At 39.1% G+C, this 16,547-nt stretch overlaps 2 protein-coding genes across 6 annotated transcripts; one reads left to right on the top strand and one right to left on the bottom strand.

Annotated features, from left to right (window-relative positions):
- Positions 1–8,055: 8,055 nt before the first annotated feature.
- On the top strand, positions 8,056–12,281 carry LOC307016340 (uncharacterized protein). 5 transcript variants are annotated; one of them, XR_013801780.1, is made up of 12 exons: positions 8,064–8,361; positions 8,595–8,713; positions 8,792–9,098; positions 9,199–9,278; positions 9,494–9,552; positions 9,802–9,841; positions 9,922–9,989; positions 10,079–10,168; positions 10,304–10,617; positions 11,396–11,568; positions 11,857–12,071; positions 12,148–12,281. XR_013801780.1 is itself a non-coding variant. In XM_079645393.1 (10 exons), the coding sequence occupies exons 1-10, from the start codon at positions 8,187–8,189 to the stop codon at positions 11,021–11,023; spliced, it is 1,479 nt and encodes a 492-aa protein (XP_079501519.1). In that variant the 5' UTR covers positions 8,059–8,186; the 3' UTR covers positions 11,024–11,315. The 5 variants fall into 5 exon arrangements, 3 of the variants coding, with proteins under 3 accessions (XP_079501521.1, XP_079501519.1, XP_079501520.1); XR_013801779.1 differs by lacking the exon at positions 11,396–11,568 and having other exon boundaries at positions 8,063–8,361; XM_079645393.1 differs by lacking the exons at positions 11,396–11,568; positions 11,857–12,071; positions 12,148–12,281 and adding an exon at positions 10,797–11,315 and having other exon boundaries at positions 8,059–8,361.
- Positions 12,282–13,100: 819 nt separating this feature from the next.
- On the bottom strand, positions 13,101–14,807 carry LOC307016341 (uncharacterized protein; the record flags this gene model as incomplete). Its single annotated transcript, XM_079645396.1, has 3 exons — positions 13,986–14,807; positions 13,391–13,609; positions 13,101–13,308 (listed from the first exon to the last, which is right to left on the bottom strand). Exons 1-3 carry the CDS (start codon positions 14,477–14,479, stop codon positions 13,101–13,103), a joined length of 921 nt encoding a protein of 306 aa, XP_079501522.1. The 5' UTR covers positions 14,480–14,807.
- Positions 14,808–16,547: the final 1,740 nt, after the last annotated feature.

The following is a 16,547-nucleotide window of genomic DNA, read 5'->3' as shown; positions in this document are numbered from 1 at the left end:
GAACTCTACCCCAGACCCATGTATTTAGCTAGTTCAGAGAGAATAATCAACATGCTGCATAACAAGATAGAATCATAACACCTCTATCAGCTGACGCCAACAGGCAGGAGCAGGGAGACAGAACACTGAGAATACAGCAGCCAAGGTTACAGGTGCCTGTGCTCAGTCAGGACAGTTTGAACTGATAAACTGGGTCAATGTTATGGACCTTGGAAAATATTTCCCCAACAATATGTCCGTAATATTACTTAAATAACATTTCAAAAAGTTACTTATCTTAATAAAAAACATTCTAATTTAATAATTTTGATTTATTGCTACATACATTATTTGTATTTGTTTGCATACTGCTGCTTCCTCTCGTGGTTAAGAGTAATACTACAGCACATAACACAGAATGACAGAGTGCAATGCAGGATAATAGAACCGGGCTGTTGAGAAAACATCCGTATAGCTGCAGCCCTGCAAGCCCACCCCTCCCTTCTCCCCTGATCCTTTTAAATCACGTGATCTAAAGGAAACTGTAGATACTGTACCACCGAACCAGAATATAACAGCTATACTGGACACACTTCACATTCAAACCATGTTTTTGTATTTCAATAGTATTCTGAGGTAAACTCAGTTTTTAAAATCTACTTTATAGCTTTTAGTAACTCACGATAGGCTTCTTTTATTTTTATTTTTATTCATAATCATTTCTATTTTTCGTCAGAATGTATTATGGTGCTTTAGTTACGAATTTTTGTTCTCAAAAACTAGGGGTGCACCGAATGGGAAATTCTTGACCGAAACCGATACCGAAAATAGGAAACAGTTGGCCAAAAACCGAATGCCGAAAGGCCGAAAATGATTCATAGAAATATATATATATATATATAATGTATACATTTTTTACCAATGGTGTTCAACTACCTGATTATGGAAAAATACATGATTATGGCAAAACTTAACTTAAATAATAATCACTATTATGGGTCCATAAAACATTTATTCAGCACTTTTGAATGCATACAGTACATTAATTCCAAGTCAAGTGCATTTTCTTTTCTCTGTAGGATAACTACAACAAAGTGCATTCAGAACAAAGCCAAGGTGCTTTAAAACTGCATAAACATCTAGGCCAGTAGGCCTACAACAAAATTGTGTAAATAAAGACTAACAGCCAGGCCTTCAACAACAACAAATGCACCTATAAGTGCATGCATACAAATGTGCAAACTGGATAAATCCACATGAATGTAACTATTTACAAATGAAATTACAATTGAATTTCAAGAATCTGTAAATAAGGCTGTCTGTCCTCATAAGCAAAGTAGTAAACATTGTATAAAGATACATAAAGTGAAAACTGGATACAAAATCCACAATCAATTACAAATGAAATTACAATTTCAAGAATCTGCAAATAAGGTGGTCTGTCCTCATGAGCAATGTAAACAACATTGTATCATTTAGATACCGAAAGTACAATATATTGAACACTGTGCTGCTGTCATTTCCCCCTAATGATAACCTGAGATGGTGAATTATAACTCACAATTAAAAATGGTTCAGGAAAGTGGGTATAGAGTAGACATGTAGAACTAGATAAGCTTATGATAAGCCAGCCTTGTCTACTTATTAAGGAAAAGTGGGAGGTTCTTTTTAATGAACATTAGCTTCTCTGCTTTATCAGCCATAAGTCTGTTCCTCTTCTCATCAAGCACATGAGAGGCAGAGCTGAACAGTCCCTCGCTGTCAGTGCTTGTGATTTGATCTTACTCCGCATATTTGTCCGGGTGTTTTGATTTCAAGTGGTGGAGTAATCCCGAAGTGGTGAAAGTCTTTGCAGTTACACCCCCTCGAGAAATGTCAGCTGAATAGATAGACATATTTACATTTACACATGACTTCTGTCTACATTTTAAATTAGAGGGGATGTGTTTTGTTTTTTCTAGGAAGACATGATCTTAGCATGCCTCAGTTAAGTTGTGAAGCGTGTCATGCCACTTGGGCTGCTGGAGTGGACAATCTCATCCAGATTGGATACTGGCCTGCTACACTGCAATTTGCCACAATTTATGACACGGATAGCTTTCATTCATTTGAAGAAATGAAGGTGGCAGCGCCAGGACTGTCCTGCCAAGCATTTTTAAGAATGCAATATTACTTTATCCCAATTGTGTTGAAGTGAAGCTATTTAATAAGTGTTTTAATATGATGTATTAAACCACATACTTCTTTCTAAGCAGCAACAACAACAAAAACCACTACCGATGATGCTGATGCCTTGACCAACAGAATTGAGGTCCTGGTTGCAAGTATAAAGAGACGCTCTCAGCGGCTTTATAAAGATACAGACGGCAACAAAGCTCGTGCCAGGATCCGGTGCAAGATCAGGAAGGAGAAGGAGATCTGTCATGGGACGCACTTGGGACGTGAGGCCTTATAAAATGTTTTGCACAACGGCACGTCCATTAATACAGATACAGATTTCAGTATTCTGGGCCCCTACTCTCCCCATAACTGACGGCAACAAAAGTCCTACATTATTCAATTAAAATAAAGAAGTAAAAACAATAAGTTTGGCTTGATATTGAGAAAGAAAAGGTTTGATAAACGCTGTGAGAATGGATCTGCGGGTAGCATTCGCTCGCGATCTCAAGTCGTCTACAACATACGTTTAGGGAGCTATATAGAAGCCTGTGGACATCCCCGAAAGTTGAAAATACGCTAAGGGCCGCCCCCCTTGTGTTGGAAAAAGCCGACATGGCCGCCCCCCCCGTCTTGCGTTGGAAAAATCAGACACAGGGGACTTGACATAACGTCAACATAGGCCGACCTGGGAGTGAGGATGTGTTGATATAAGAATCGCCTCTCCGGAAGAAGTTTTGAGGACGCTGATTGGCTACATTTTATGACACTCGTTCATATCTTGAATCAACAATTGGCTAACATGCTACAGAGACCTGCCTCCGTGGGACGATTTCTCCATCGCCCCAGCACAGTACTTCAGTCATACAGTGTATATGAAAAGCATTTCCTTGTGTGTGTGTGGTTTAGGGAGGGCGGCGCCCTATCACCCCCTGGGCCAGCCACCACTGAACATTCATGAGCCAGATGCAATGAAATGTTGTTCTGCTGTGCACTTGTCCTGTGCAGGGACGGTTTTTAGGGCGCCAGATCTGGGGGGGTGCTGCGCTGGCAGCTCTGGGAGGGAAACATTTTTTTTGACTGTTGCCGCTTACCCTAATTTTCAGCCTTGATGTAACATTATTCATAATTAAGTAAAGGTAACACCCTTTTCACCCCGGTTACACGTTTCATTTGCCCTGTACGATGGATGTTGTAAGTGGTGATAGTGAGGGATGTTGGCTTATCAGGCGCCCGCAGCTCACAGCCAAAGTGGGTGTGGGAGGGAGGGAGCGAGCGAGAGAGAGAGATAAATGCAATTTATGTAAATAAATTATTTCCAATGCACACCTTTATAATTATTGGGATAAATAGTTTTGAAATAATTTCAAAGTATACTATAGGACAGTGAACGAAAAATATCGTTTAAAAAGGGAGAGATAAAAGAATATGCATAAATAAATGTTAACTAGGTAAAATAAGATTTGAATGAACAACAAAAATTAAATAAGTTACATTTATTTGTTATTGGCTATGGTAGGTTATTGGTTATCTGCATATACTCATTTGGTTATTAAAATGTTAACCGATCTTTTTCATATGGGTGTTTAGAGTTGTTCCCCCGGACCCCGCAAGAGGATGTGACGTCCACACCCCAATTAAAACATGTTCATACAATACTGAATACATTTTAAGCCTTTTTTTATGTATATTACCTATGTCAATACGTTTCTGTTTTTGAATTGAATTGGTCTTTTGTAGAAATATTTCATTTATTCTTTATATATTCTATTGTGTATTCCTTGGATACTTTTATCTTTCACACCAGATTACTTTTCCCAGTGTAGTTCCGAAAATGTGTGTTCACACCAAAAAGATCCAGAACTAGAACTTAATTCATGAGAACCTTTTCACCCCCTTTTCAGTCCCTGCTAGAGAGCAGGTACTTTCATGGGAGAAAAAGGTTCACATTTCTGACCACGCCCCGTAAAACTACCCAAAAAGTTTTGTGAAGCCGCCATTTTATTAGCCTCTGTTAGCTTTGTTCGTTATTCTCGCGTCCAGGAGAGAAGCTTTAAAAAGGGAGACTAATGAAGTCTTTGAGAAGGTTCAAATGGGTACTTTAATTAAAAAAGGCGCGGTAATGTTACAAGCAGAATATTGTTCAGTGAGAAAAACAGCTGTGTTCTCGGGCTCTCGAGAGCGAAGGAGAACAGAGAACCACTCTTCCAGCTGTTAAATATCCTCTGCTGGCTCCTCCCTGTGGGCCGGTTGGCGCTGCTGGGGGCCGGCCCTCCGCGTCTTTAATATCCGTTGTTGCGCATAACAGAGGATTCAGACATTGTACATTCAATATATAACTAAACACGCCTTTTCTCCTCCTTATCTCTTTCATTACTTTTCCTTTAATACATTTTAAACGCTGTAATCAATACTCCAAAATTACAGGAAATACTTCGTGGCAGTTATCATTTCCGGTAGTTCCGGATGTTTTCACATGCTACACACGTCTGTAAACAAAACTTCATTTTAATATTCAGCAATAATAATATCTCGACGTCTATAGTTGTAGTGTTAAAATCAGTAGGTTTCGGTGTGCATCACTCCATGTCATTTCACTTCGAAATGTACCTCTATAGGGAAAGGAATATTAGCCACATGCTAAATGCTAACCAGAGATGAAGGTTTTTCAGAATAAAAGCTTGATATCAGACATTGTGCGCGAGAACTTCTGGTTTTTCAGTATACAACAGCATCTAAACTGACGGTATGTTTAAGCTACATTATGCCATCCAAAACATTGATTTTAATTTCTAACAATCCCTCCTTACACACATAAAAGGTGTGTATCTAATACTGAAATCAATGAGTTCTTCATCTGAACTTTGCATAGTACATAACTCATATCAAAAACATACAATTAAAATGGAATGGTTCAATAGTCTTAACTTTACAAAAATAAAAAATAAATACTTTCAGTGTGCTCAAATATAAAGGTTTTCCCTTGTGCATAACTTCTAGTGTTTACATTCAATATCATTCTTCAAAATAGCAGCGATGGCTTGGTATTAGAACATTTCTTGCTCCCTCCTTTCACAGAAAGCGTTCTCATACCACGCTGTGTTAAGGCACTTGTTTTTACAAAGTGAAAAGAAACAAACAATTTTAGGATAGTGCAAAGTAATAGGAAACATGACATTTACTATTATTAGAATAGTATAAAAGAATAAAATAAACTATATTGGAATAGTGTAAAGTAAATTGAAATGTATTCACTCCATTTTAGCATGTTCACTTCTTCACATGATTTCATCATTTAAAGTATCACATCGGCTGGACATTCATTGAACAATCTCATCTCTGTATACAGGGGTGGGTCATCTTGTTCTGCTAGCATTTGTAACTGTCTATCATGAGAAATGTACCCTCCTTCCTTTCATACCATTTAAGGTATGAAAGTAATATGTTCTCGAGAAGAGGCCATCGTGATCAATCGTTACGTTAGGACATGGAATGCAACATCTAGCCCTTCCCTGGGCGCCCCTATGCTATCCTTGTACACTGGAGCCTAAACTCCCCCTGGGACTGGTCTCTTACCCTACTGGCTTTGGGGTGTTTCACCATGTTGATTAACTGCATAAAAAACATCACTGGCTGTGCTAGTGCACAGGTCCCAGTCCAATCCTGTGACAACACTGGGTACAAGGTTTTAGTTCCACGATACCACCAAACACCTACTCTGGGATACGGTGTTACAGTATAAGTTGAGTCATGACAACTGGCGACATTCTATTATTTTCGTCATAGGAATCCGGGGCGTGTACATTGAGGACCCATTGTTGACTGACCAGGAAAGAAACATCGTTTGTCGTTTACGTTCATCTTTTGCTATATCTGCCTTCCTAAGATCACTTTGCTGCACATTCAGTACTCGTATGTGAGGTTGTGGGTGAGAGTCCGATATCGTGACGCTTACAGGGAGGTATCGAACATTACAAAGTAGGTGACTGTGTGGATGCCTGTTCAAAACATTGCAAACTTCAATAAATCATTTAAATTATATATTTGTGTCCGACTTTCATTTGTTCATCGTTCTTAATGTGATGTATAGTAGCTTTGATAGCTGTCCATACCTTCAGACAGCCTAAAAGTAAAACACAAGTTGTTTATTCACAGCCCGAACGCTCATCGAGATGACTGGATCAGTCATGACAACTTGTGATCAGCTCCGATTAAATTGTGATATCAATTCTGTAGCTAACCTCCAGGGAGCACGTTTATTTTATGAAATAAACGTTAAACGTATAGGCTTAAAGGCATAATAGAACTACCGTATTATATGTATTCAACTTGTGCCCCGCTGGACTTACTTTTCTGTGGTTTACCGTTACTGTGACATATCAGTATAGCCACGGAAGATAGTTTGTGTGTTTAATTCCCATGCATCAAGGTTATTTTCATGTATGTAATTGTTTTTCCTGCACAGTGTAGAGTCTTGTTGTGATGAGAGGGATACAGGTATTTCATAAAATAAACGTGCTCCCTGGAGGTTAGCTACAGAATTGATATCACAATTTAATCGGAGCTGATCACAAGTTTCATGACTGATCCAGTCATCTCGATGAGCGTTCGGGCTGTGAATAAACAACTTGTGTTTTACTTTTAGGCTGTCTGAAGGTATGGACAGCTATCAAAGCTACTATACATCACATTAAGAACGATGAACAAATGAAAGTCGGACACAAATATATAATTTAAATGATTTATTGAAGTTTGCAATGTTTTGAACAGGCATCCACACAGTCACCTACTTTGTAATGTTCGATACCTCCCTGTAAGCGTCACGATATCGGACTCTCACCCACAACCTCACATACGAGTACTGAATGTGCAGCAAAGTGATCTTAGGAAGGCAGATATAGCAAAAGATGAACGTAAACGACAAACGATGTTTCTTTCCTGGTAAGTCAACAATGGGTCCTCAATGTACACGCCCCGGATTCCTATGACGAAAATAATAGAATGTCGCCAGTTGTCATGACTCAACTTATACTGTAACAACGGCATTCTAGACAGTCATTTCTGGGAGAGGATTTTGGTCAGTTACAAGTCCATACTTGCCAACCCTCCCGATTTTCGCGGGAGACTCCCGATTTCATGGCCCTCTCCCGATTTCCTCCCGGGGTTATATTTCTCCCGCATTTCTCCGGATTTCTGACTAAATCAGATTTATTCACGACTCGTGAGCAAATCTGATTTGTCAGTCACTCACGACCTGTTTTATTCTAACATAAATAAAGCTCCAAATGTTACTGTTTCCACTCGGACTTAATACAGCTACACACTTGTTTGGTTTCCGTGGTAACGTGTCCTTTCAACTGAAAGTCTCCCATTATACCTCTCTGACGCCGTTCGCTGATAAAATGAGATCGAAAAAGAAATATTTATGTAAATTCCAGCCCTCGTGGAAAGAAGAATGTATATTTGTCACGGAGAGTTTTAGGGGAAAGGGGAAAGCTTTTTGTAAATGCTGTAAAGTCGATTTCAGTATCGCGTATGGTGGTCGCACAGACGTGAAACACCACGAAGATTCCGAAAACACAAGAAGTCAGCGAAACAGCTACAGGGTCAAAAAGCATCGCCAGCCTGCTAGGAAAAGGTAGACCTGATCCAGTTGTGTATGCTGAAGTAAAGATGTCTATGTTGGTGGCCAAACAGAACATCCCTTTCATACGGTGGCTGGGAAGTGCAATGGACAATTACAAAGTGTGAAACACTTTAACAAAGCTTGAGACAAATTTACATTTTATAAAACAAAATTACATTAGCAAAAACCCTTTTACCAAGGATAAAACAATTTAACATTAACAAAAACAAATTAAGAAAATGCAAAACACTTTAGCATTTCCCGAAACACTTTAACATTTCCCGAAACACATTTACAAACCAGAATCAAACCGGAAGTGACTTGACGTGACGTGACGTGACCATAGGACGTGACGTGATTGGCTCAAATTTAAATTTGTTTTGGCGGAAAGACCGAAGGTGCGAGTGTGTTTCATATACAGTCTATGGTGTGTTTACGTTCGGTAAACATGTTTTGTCCGTTTTGTGGAAACAACCTGGAACAAGTGACACGGTTTTGCCTTTCGTGTGGAGGATCTCTGGAGTGTTTAAAGGACACGGACCAGACGGGTGTACCAAGCGCACAGGGGACATCGAAACAGCCGGAAAATGCGAAACAAAGTAAGTGTAGTATTGCGCTAGCTTTGTGATGCTAATGTAAGACATGCAGTAAATAAAAGTTCAATCACAGTTTCATATCAGTCAAATACCAATCCATGTCTTAACGGAATAGCAACGCATTGAGCTAATATGCAAGTTTTTATTTTTAGGTTTTCCGTAAACTTTAATGCACACTTGCTTTTGCTGATTGTTGGAGCTGCTAATTATTATATTTTTATTGGAACTATTCATAGCAGAACAACCAGGCCGATCCTATAAACTTTTCATGGAGTACAGAAACTCAAAGTCAAAAGAGAAACAGTCTTTTAACTGTGGGAAAGGAAGACTTAAACAAGAAAAGAGACGAGTCCAGGTAAGCTGCATTAACCGTTTCATAGAAATCTCAGTGTCTCTGTGTGTGTCATTACTTATATCTCTGCTATTTTACTAGATAAACATAGGAATGATGTCGCCACAAGGAGTTGATTTAAAGCCTCGGAGAGGGAAAACACTCCCGTTGTTTACAGACCCGGAGGTAGCAGCACCTGCTATACTGGAACGAGCTGTCCAGAAAATGAAAGCCTTTAACAAGGACATGGATGAAGGACCGTACGTCCTTTTGTATCCAGACTGCTCAGAGGTTGTCAATGTGCCTGGTTCAGAAAAGCCATTCACATTGGCAGAATATAAAAAGGATTTAGGAAAGGCATATGCCAGGATCACCCTTTTCATTTGCCTTGAGAAACATTTTAGAGGAGGTTTGTGGATGTTATTATTCAATATTTTAATTGTTTACATGTTAACATCCTCTACTGCAGCATACATAATAATGTGTTGAACGTTTTGCTTTTACTACAGGGGATGATACCTCAGACTCTGATTCGGATATTGTCATCACATCTAGGAGCACAGCTGAATTCAATCAGGCTGACACTGTGGTGCGTAAATGATTTTATTTTAATGTTCATTTATTTATTTTTCATATACATTTGATTTTAAGCAGGAAATCTATATTCTGGTAAATATTTTAGAAGAACCAACTTGGCAGTTACAATTACTATCAGAAACACTCACAACGTTTCACTGTTGATAGACATATGTGGTAAGGGAACAATAATGGAAGCTGTTGATAATTGTACACTTTTACTCTCAGGTATTTGAATTTGAACCACGAAACAAAAGTACTCCAAAACACAAACCGGAAAATGAAGGGTAAGTTTGTACTTATTTTTACAAAATAAGTAATTTATCTTTAAGTGGATGATAAGAATAGGCCACAGCATTTTCTCTGGTGAACATGGATACAAAAATACCATACATGTCATGTTTAATCTAATTTCAAACAAAAATAATCTGTTATTTATAAATCTTATGGTTCCTCCTACCTCTAAATGTTACTTAAAACTCAACTATACCCTGTATCATGAAGTTAATAATTTTATCAATTTTATCATGTTTCAGGAAGGCACTTGGACATTCATCCACAACTCAGCCTGGACAGGTATTGAGGCAGATTGTGGAAGCCTGATGTTTCTAATGTTCAGTGTTGTTTTGTTACAGAAATTTGTATTTGTATTTCAGATAGTAATATCTGATACTGAGGATATGGGTCCACCCAAAACAAATACAGACAAGACTACTTGCTACAGGTAAGTACAAATGTTAGTAACTCACTTACACGAGAAAGACATTTTTGTTTGTAAGATGTTTTAACATGGGAATGATCACTTCCTAACAGTACATACACAGACCTGTATGCACCATGTGTTGAAGAAGAGGACGAAGAGCTGGTTGCAGTCAACATGACGAGTTTATTGGACACTGAAATGTAAACGGACAGCTATTACAGTGACATTACATTTTTTTTCTCTGTACAATATTTCTGGTACAACATTTTTTTTCTTAAACTGTTTGTGCACTCTCTGGAATATCCACTAATAAGGTCGCTTTTTTTCCTTTACAGGGAGGAGATGAACATTACATTACCTGCCATTATTGCTAACCTCTCACAGCCTATTGATCATGGAAGAGTCAGCCGGTTCAACATTTCAAGGGCTAATGTTTGGGATGGAGCAGTCAGAGGTTTCAAGCGTACATCGTATTCAGAAAACTGTGACATGCTGGTAAAATTCACTGATGATGCTGGTGTTTTCGAAGAAGGAATTGACTCAGGTGGTCCCAGGAGAGAGTTGTTATCTCTACTGATGAAGAATCTGAAAGACCGGCCCATTTTTTATGGGCCAGACGGACGCCGCTTCTTGGTCTACAATGCAAATGGTATGCATACGGTTAGAAGTGTACTAATACAATTGTTAATGATCATTAACCATATATATCATATGACATATGATTTGTTGCTTGAACAATTTTTCCAAAACGTTGAGTTTCATTACAGTACATTAAAGTATATAGTAAATAATGTTTTAATTTTGCAATATGAATACATTTATTCACAGCTGTTAGGGAGGATGAATACTACTTGGCAGGAAAGATGATTGCAGTGTCAGTTGTGCATGGAGGTCCAGGGCCACATTTCCTGTCAGAAGATCTTGTACATTATCTTGCAGGCCAGCCTTCATTCAAAGCAACAGTTGATTTAATAACTGATGAAGAAGTAGGGAAAGCTTTACAAGAGGTGATAATTGCATACAGCAACAGTGTGGTAGGGTGGATTATTATGTAGTTCCTGCAGTGTTTTGAGACATCTTTACTTTACCTTTATCACATACACCGAATTGACTTCATTTTTTGTTTTGTGATCAGAATCAGAGTACCCTTATTAGTCCCACAGAGGGGACATTTACATTGTTGGAGCAGAATAGAGCCAAAGACAGCTTAATGTTACCTAAGAAGAATGATAAAAAACTAGTAAAGATAAACAAACACAATTTACAAAAAACACATCCTGTAATAGAGGATTTAGCAGCCAGGTATATATTGCACAAGGATAGTAGTAATAGTAATATATAAATCTTGCAATGGAACAAAAATGGCAAGAATATACAGTACATGCAGTTATTGACTGGATTGTTTATATCCATTTTATAATCTTCAGATTGAAAATGCTGCCTCAGTGGATGCCTTGCGAGAAATGACCATGAGACACAGCACAATGTTACAGACAGCAGGTTGTCTGAGACATGTGGCTTCTGTTGAAAGAAAGAAAGATATTGTGTCAGACTACCTCCAGTGGTACATTATTGGCCGAAACTCCTCTGTAATTGAGAGGTAAGATCATATTTGTATTCATGTGATTTTTTTTAAATGTATGTAAGAATTTTTTGTTTAAAATGCCTCATGGTCCCCCTCTTTGGTTTATTCTATGTTTATCTGTTAGCAATTAGTCAGTGTCAAAATGTGTGCCTGTGTAGTATAACTGATATGGGACGTCCGTCTCTCCTTTCCCTGCCTGTCTTGTGCCAATCTTTAAGTGCTCATGCCACCCCCCCTTGTTTTAGGTATTAGGTTATTTAAATGTGACTTTGTGATGAAACATTTGTTTTGTTCACTCTTCAGATTCAAGGAGGGTCTTTCAGCCCTTCAGTTTTTAAACGCACTACAGCAGCACCCTACTCTGCTGGCCCCGGTCCTGTGCCACTCTGAAAAGCGACTTACTGCTCTGGAAATTGAGCGACTCTTCAAGCCTGACCTCAGTCCACCAGGGAGTAACAGGAGGCTTAGGGAAAGTCAAACTTTGGGCTACTGGGCAGACTATCTCCTCGATTGTGAAGGTTTGTAAATCGCTGTTTTTATAACTATTTCAGGAAACACATTGCCAAAATGTATCTGAACATGTTTTCTTTGCAGAAAGCCAGACTTCTGTGTCTTTGGAAGATGTTTTGATGTTTGCGACTGGGCTGACTTCACTTCCCCCATCTGGATTTGAACCATCGCCAGGAATAGAGTTCCTTGATGACTCTCCATTCCCAATGGCAAACACATGTTCCAACACATTAAAACTACCACTCCTTGACGCATACAATGTGTTTAAGTCCCAAATGGACTTTGGAATGCAAAATTCTCCAGGATTTGGCTGTTTTTAAGTCATGTGACTGGATGACCCATAGAGTACAGACTCTATGAAGGTTGTTCATAGAGTAAACACTCTATAAAGGTTGTTCATATAGTTGTTGTTAGATGTGAACGTGTTTTTTTTTCTTCTCACAGCTCATGTTGTCCATTTAGTTTGGGACAAAATCAAAGTATTGTTCTATACCTATACAATTGTTATAAATACTCTGAACTTTGCTATACATATTTCACATTGCCACCCATAGCTTCTTTGTTGTAAATCAGTCATTCATTCTCAGGTTTCCAGTGAGTCCACATGGTTGAAATAAGACTTATACAGAAATGTTCTTTCTGCACACAATTACGCACACAACATAACCTTGTTTGTGCTTGCTAATTGGAGCGTTGTTTGTTGTTATTACAGTTATATTTTATAATGATTAAGATATTTATGTTATGACTATGCTGTGATTTGGTGCTGTATAAATGACATTGAAACAAATATGGTGATTGGCTGGAAACAATGTTCATTTCAAAATGCTGTTTTTATTTAAAAATGTATGGGAATATCTTTTTTCTAAATAGGACCAGTCTTCAGATGAACAGGTACCATAATCATTTGGATACATCACAGGGGAAAGAGTAAATGCAGTCTGACAAACCATGAAACCAAGAATTGTTGAGCCCTGAAATCTGATTTGGAGTGGTGAAACAGTGCTACTGTACTTCTGAATACCTTTTCGATTACTTTATAACTGAGCATATTCTTTCAGCTTCATGTACAGTTCTGATGCAGTCTCCCAGTTCTCTGGCTTCTGTAGGTCATTGCGCTCCATAGCAAAGTCCAAGTACTCCTGCATGTTTTGGTCCCCACATGGAGCTATTGACAGGCTTGTCTCAGGAACAGCATCCAATTCTGCCTGTTCAATCTCAAATCCACAGTCCCTGGAGCCAAATCTATGTTAAATAGAAGACATAGTATTTATTTACATTTAAGATAAAAACACAAAGAAGTATCAATCCATCAACAATGTATTACCTGTGTGGCAAGTAGTACAGTTCATTGGGCACTCCTCCTGGACATGATGCTGTTCTGGAAGGGCGAATCCTGTGACTGTTCCACAGTCTCACACACTCATCCAAGTCCTTCTGAATAACATCAACGAAGCAGAATCTCAGAAGGCACTGATGCTCGTGACTCCCGTTGAAGTATCCAGCATCTCGGAGGTCTGCAAATAGCTCCATCCAGAACTGAGACCTATAGAAATTGATATATTTTCAAGTGAATTATTAAGCAATATACAACAATTCTACAAATTACATTAAAAGGTTACCAGTAAAATCAACAACAAATCATTGAGTGTCTATTTCATAATTTATTTGCTTCACAACCTATAGGGCCTAGGTCCCCTCAGGGGCCGCTGTTCAATCCAAAGCCCACGCTTAGATGTTCACAGTTTCTAACTTTATTTCTTCCAAAAAGAAGTTATAAAGAAAGGCCTTGTATAGTCTGGGTCATAGACTACAGGCTATATATTATATCTATTATAATAAAAACTGATACACTTTAGCTAAGCAAATGTTGTTTGTCTGACAGGGTTGGCAAGTAAGAGAAAATAATGATAAACACTTACCTTCCCTTTCTTAATATGGACCACCAGGACTCAATACGCTGATTAGTCATGGATGTGCCATACATGTGGCTGGACGCTCCAGAGTAGTAGTCATGGTGATGGTGACGTAGGGTACACTGAATTGCAGCCATAATTCCGTTCTCCGTGCCACAATCAGTCCGCAGCCTCATGGGGATGACACCGAGGTTTCGCACACATTTGAGGAAATATTGAGCGATAACTCTTGGGTTATTGTTTGTTGGACCACATTCAAGCCATAGTACTTTACGTGAAAATCCATCTATGCATCCTGAAAGGGCCACACCGAATGGCTTAAGTTTGTCATAACCGTCAGCATGCCACATATAGTTCGGTCCCATTGAGTGGTAGGTTCTCCTTATAAACCTTCTGCGAGATTTCCTCTCACAGCCTCGAGGGTTAAGCTCCCGGAGCAAATTCATAACATCATCTTTCTTCACTCGAAGACTGTACTTTTGTTTTAGTACCTGCCACATTGTTCGGTATCCAAACAATTGTCCAGGTCCACGAAGTTCCAACCTGATGGCGTTAATTACAGCGATTTGAGAGGAATAACCCTTTCTGCGGTAAAACCCGGCTTGATTCAGTTTGCTTTTAAGAGTCCGCAAACTGATTTTTACACCGTGAAAGGTAGACAAAATGTCCACGATTACAGCATACGAGTGACCTTCATAAAAATATTGCACGCAATGATGCAAGATATCTGGTCCTTCTGTCTGGTCCGTGTCCTTTAAACACTCCAGAGATCCTCCACACGAAAGGCAAAACCGTGTCACTTGTCCCAGGTTGTTTCCACAAAACGGACAAAACATGTTTACCGAACGTAAACACACCATAGACTGTATATGAAACACACTCGCACCTTCGGTCTTTCCGCCAAAACAAATTTAAATTTGAGCCAATCACGTCACGTCCTATGGTCATGTCACGTCACGTCACTTCCGGTTTGATTCTGGTTTGTAAATGTGTTTCGGGAAATGTTAATGTGTTTCGGGAAATGCTAAAGTGTTTTGCATTTTGTTAATTTTTTTTTGTTAATGTTAAATTGTTTTATCCTTGGTAAAAGTGTTTTTGCTAATGTTATTTTGTTTTATAAAATGTAAATTTGTCTCAAGCTTTGTTAAAGTGTTTCACACTTTGTAATTGTCCATTGCACTTCCCAGCCACCGTAGCTTACTTATATAAAACAGTAGTATTTATTTTACCTTTATTTAACCAGGATAGGTCTCATTGAGATTAAAAGTATTACACTTACCTTGTGTTTTCACTCTCACTTAAGTCCTTCTCCCTTTGCCATCAATCCAAAATCAGCTGAGCTGCAACATTATACAGACAGGTAATAATCAACATAATCACAAGGACACAATATGGCTCTTCTAAAAACACTCACTCTTACACGCACCAAAATTATATTTATCTAATATTTAACTCCCTCCACCCCCGCATACAATCCCGTTTAGAAGCCCCTCTTCTCTAATTCAACAACGTTGGACGAAATGACATTAAGAGAACGGAATTTACAATTAAAAGGCTGTTCAACGTGTGTTGCTAACTTGATCCGTTATCCTAGCTTTATCTGTTATCTGTAAACGTTCCCTAAATCTAATAATTAAGAATAATCCACTGACATCCTTTAATACACATGTTAATTTGAATCAGATGTACTGATAATATCCGCAATATAAATCTTTAAACTTCTTCTTACCTTTAAAAGTCCGTCACAGCCGGTCTATTATGCTGCAACTCTACAGCTCTGCTAGCCTTGGCGCTAACTTCCGGGGAACGATTGAGACTCTCCACGATCCGCCATTGCTGTAAAAAAGTGGTCCATTGGAGTGAACGGAGAGGACGTAACTCTCAGTCTATACGGCGCTGCCTCGGTGGTGATTTCTAATCTGCTGTTCATAGACCTGCTCTTATAAGTGAAGCACTGAGCCCTAAAACACCACAGCAACATGGAGGTCTCTGCTCATGTCACTGCTTAGAGAGAGTGAGGGCTTCATATGACAATAGGAAGAACACTGTTAAAGCATCAACCCAACAATAACACAGAGACCACAGCCTGTTCCTCTCAGAGGGGATGCAGAGTTGGATGGTGCATGGGTAGAGGACCACATGCAATCACTTGACCCTCTATCTATCTGCAGGAATACTGGTGTCATGTTTTGAGAAGTCATTGGGTGGGTGTGACGCAGGGAACTGCGTCACTATGGACTGATGGCTTTGGGCTGGTTGATTGTGCGCACCTGGGGCCCTGGGTTGTCTCCTCCCCCCTCACCTGTGTGTAATTAGTCTGTCTATTTAAAGAGCCTGTGACACGAACCCAACAACTGTTGTGCAATGAAATAGTGGGCTACTAGTAATCTTGAACCGTCAGTTTAAAAAAGAAAAAGCGATACCGTTCCGATAAATATCAATAATTTCGAACATCGCGGGAAAATTCCTTCGACTCATTTTGAGGTTTTGTGGGGAAGCCGGAAGTGACGTCAATGCGGGAACGCTTCACTGTGCGGCGAGAGAGCCAAACACGGACAAAGTGTGTTG

Source organism: Notothenia rossii (assembly GCF_949606895.1).
Source record: "Notothenia rossii genome assembly, chromosome: 8".
NCBI lineage: Eukaryota > Metazoa > Chordata > Actinopteri > Perciformes > Nototheniidae > Notothenia > Notothenia rossii.
Note: the sequence above shows the minus strand (reverse complement) of the source record. Positions and strands in the feature narration are given on the sequence as shown.

Bases quoted from the DNA above. Each gene is read 5' to 3' on its own strand.
- LOC307016340 (XM_079645393.1), top strand. From the start codon at position 8,187: ATGGTGTGTTTACGTTCGGTAAACATGTTTTGTCCGTTTTGTGGAAAC. The intron at 9,990-10,078 runs GTAAGTACAAAT...ACTTCCTAACAG, and splicing joins GACAAGACTACTTGCTACAG to TACATACACAGACCTGTATG. The intron at 10,169-10,303 runs GTAAACGGACAG...TTTCCTTTACAG, and splicing joins AGTTTATTGGACACTGAAAT to GGAGGAGATGAACATTACAT.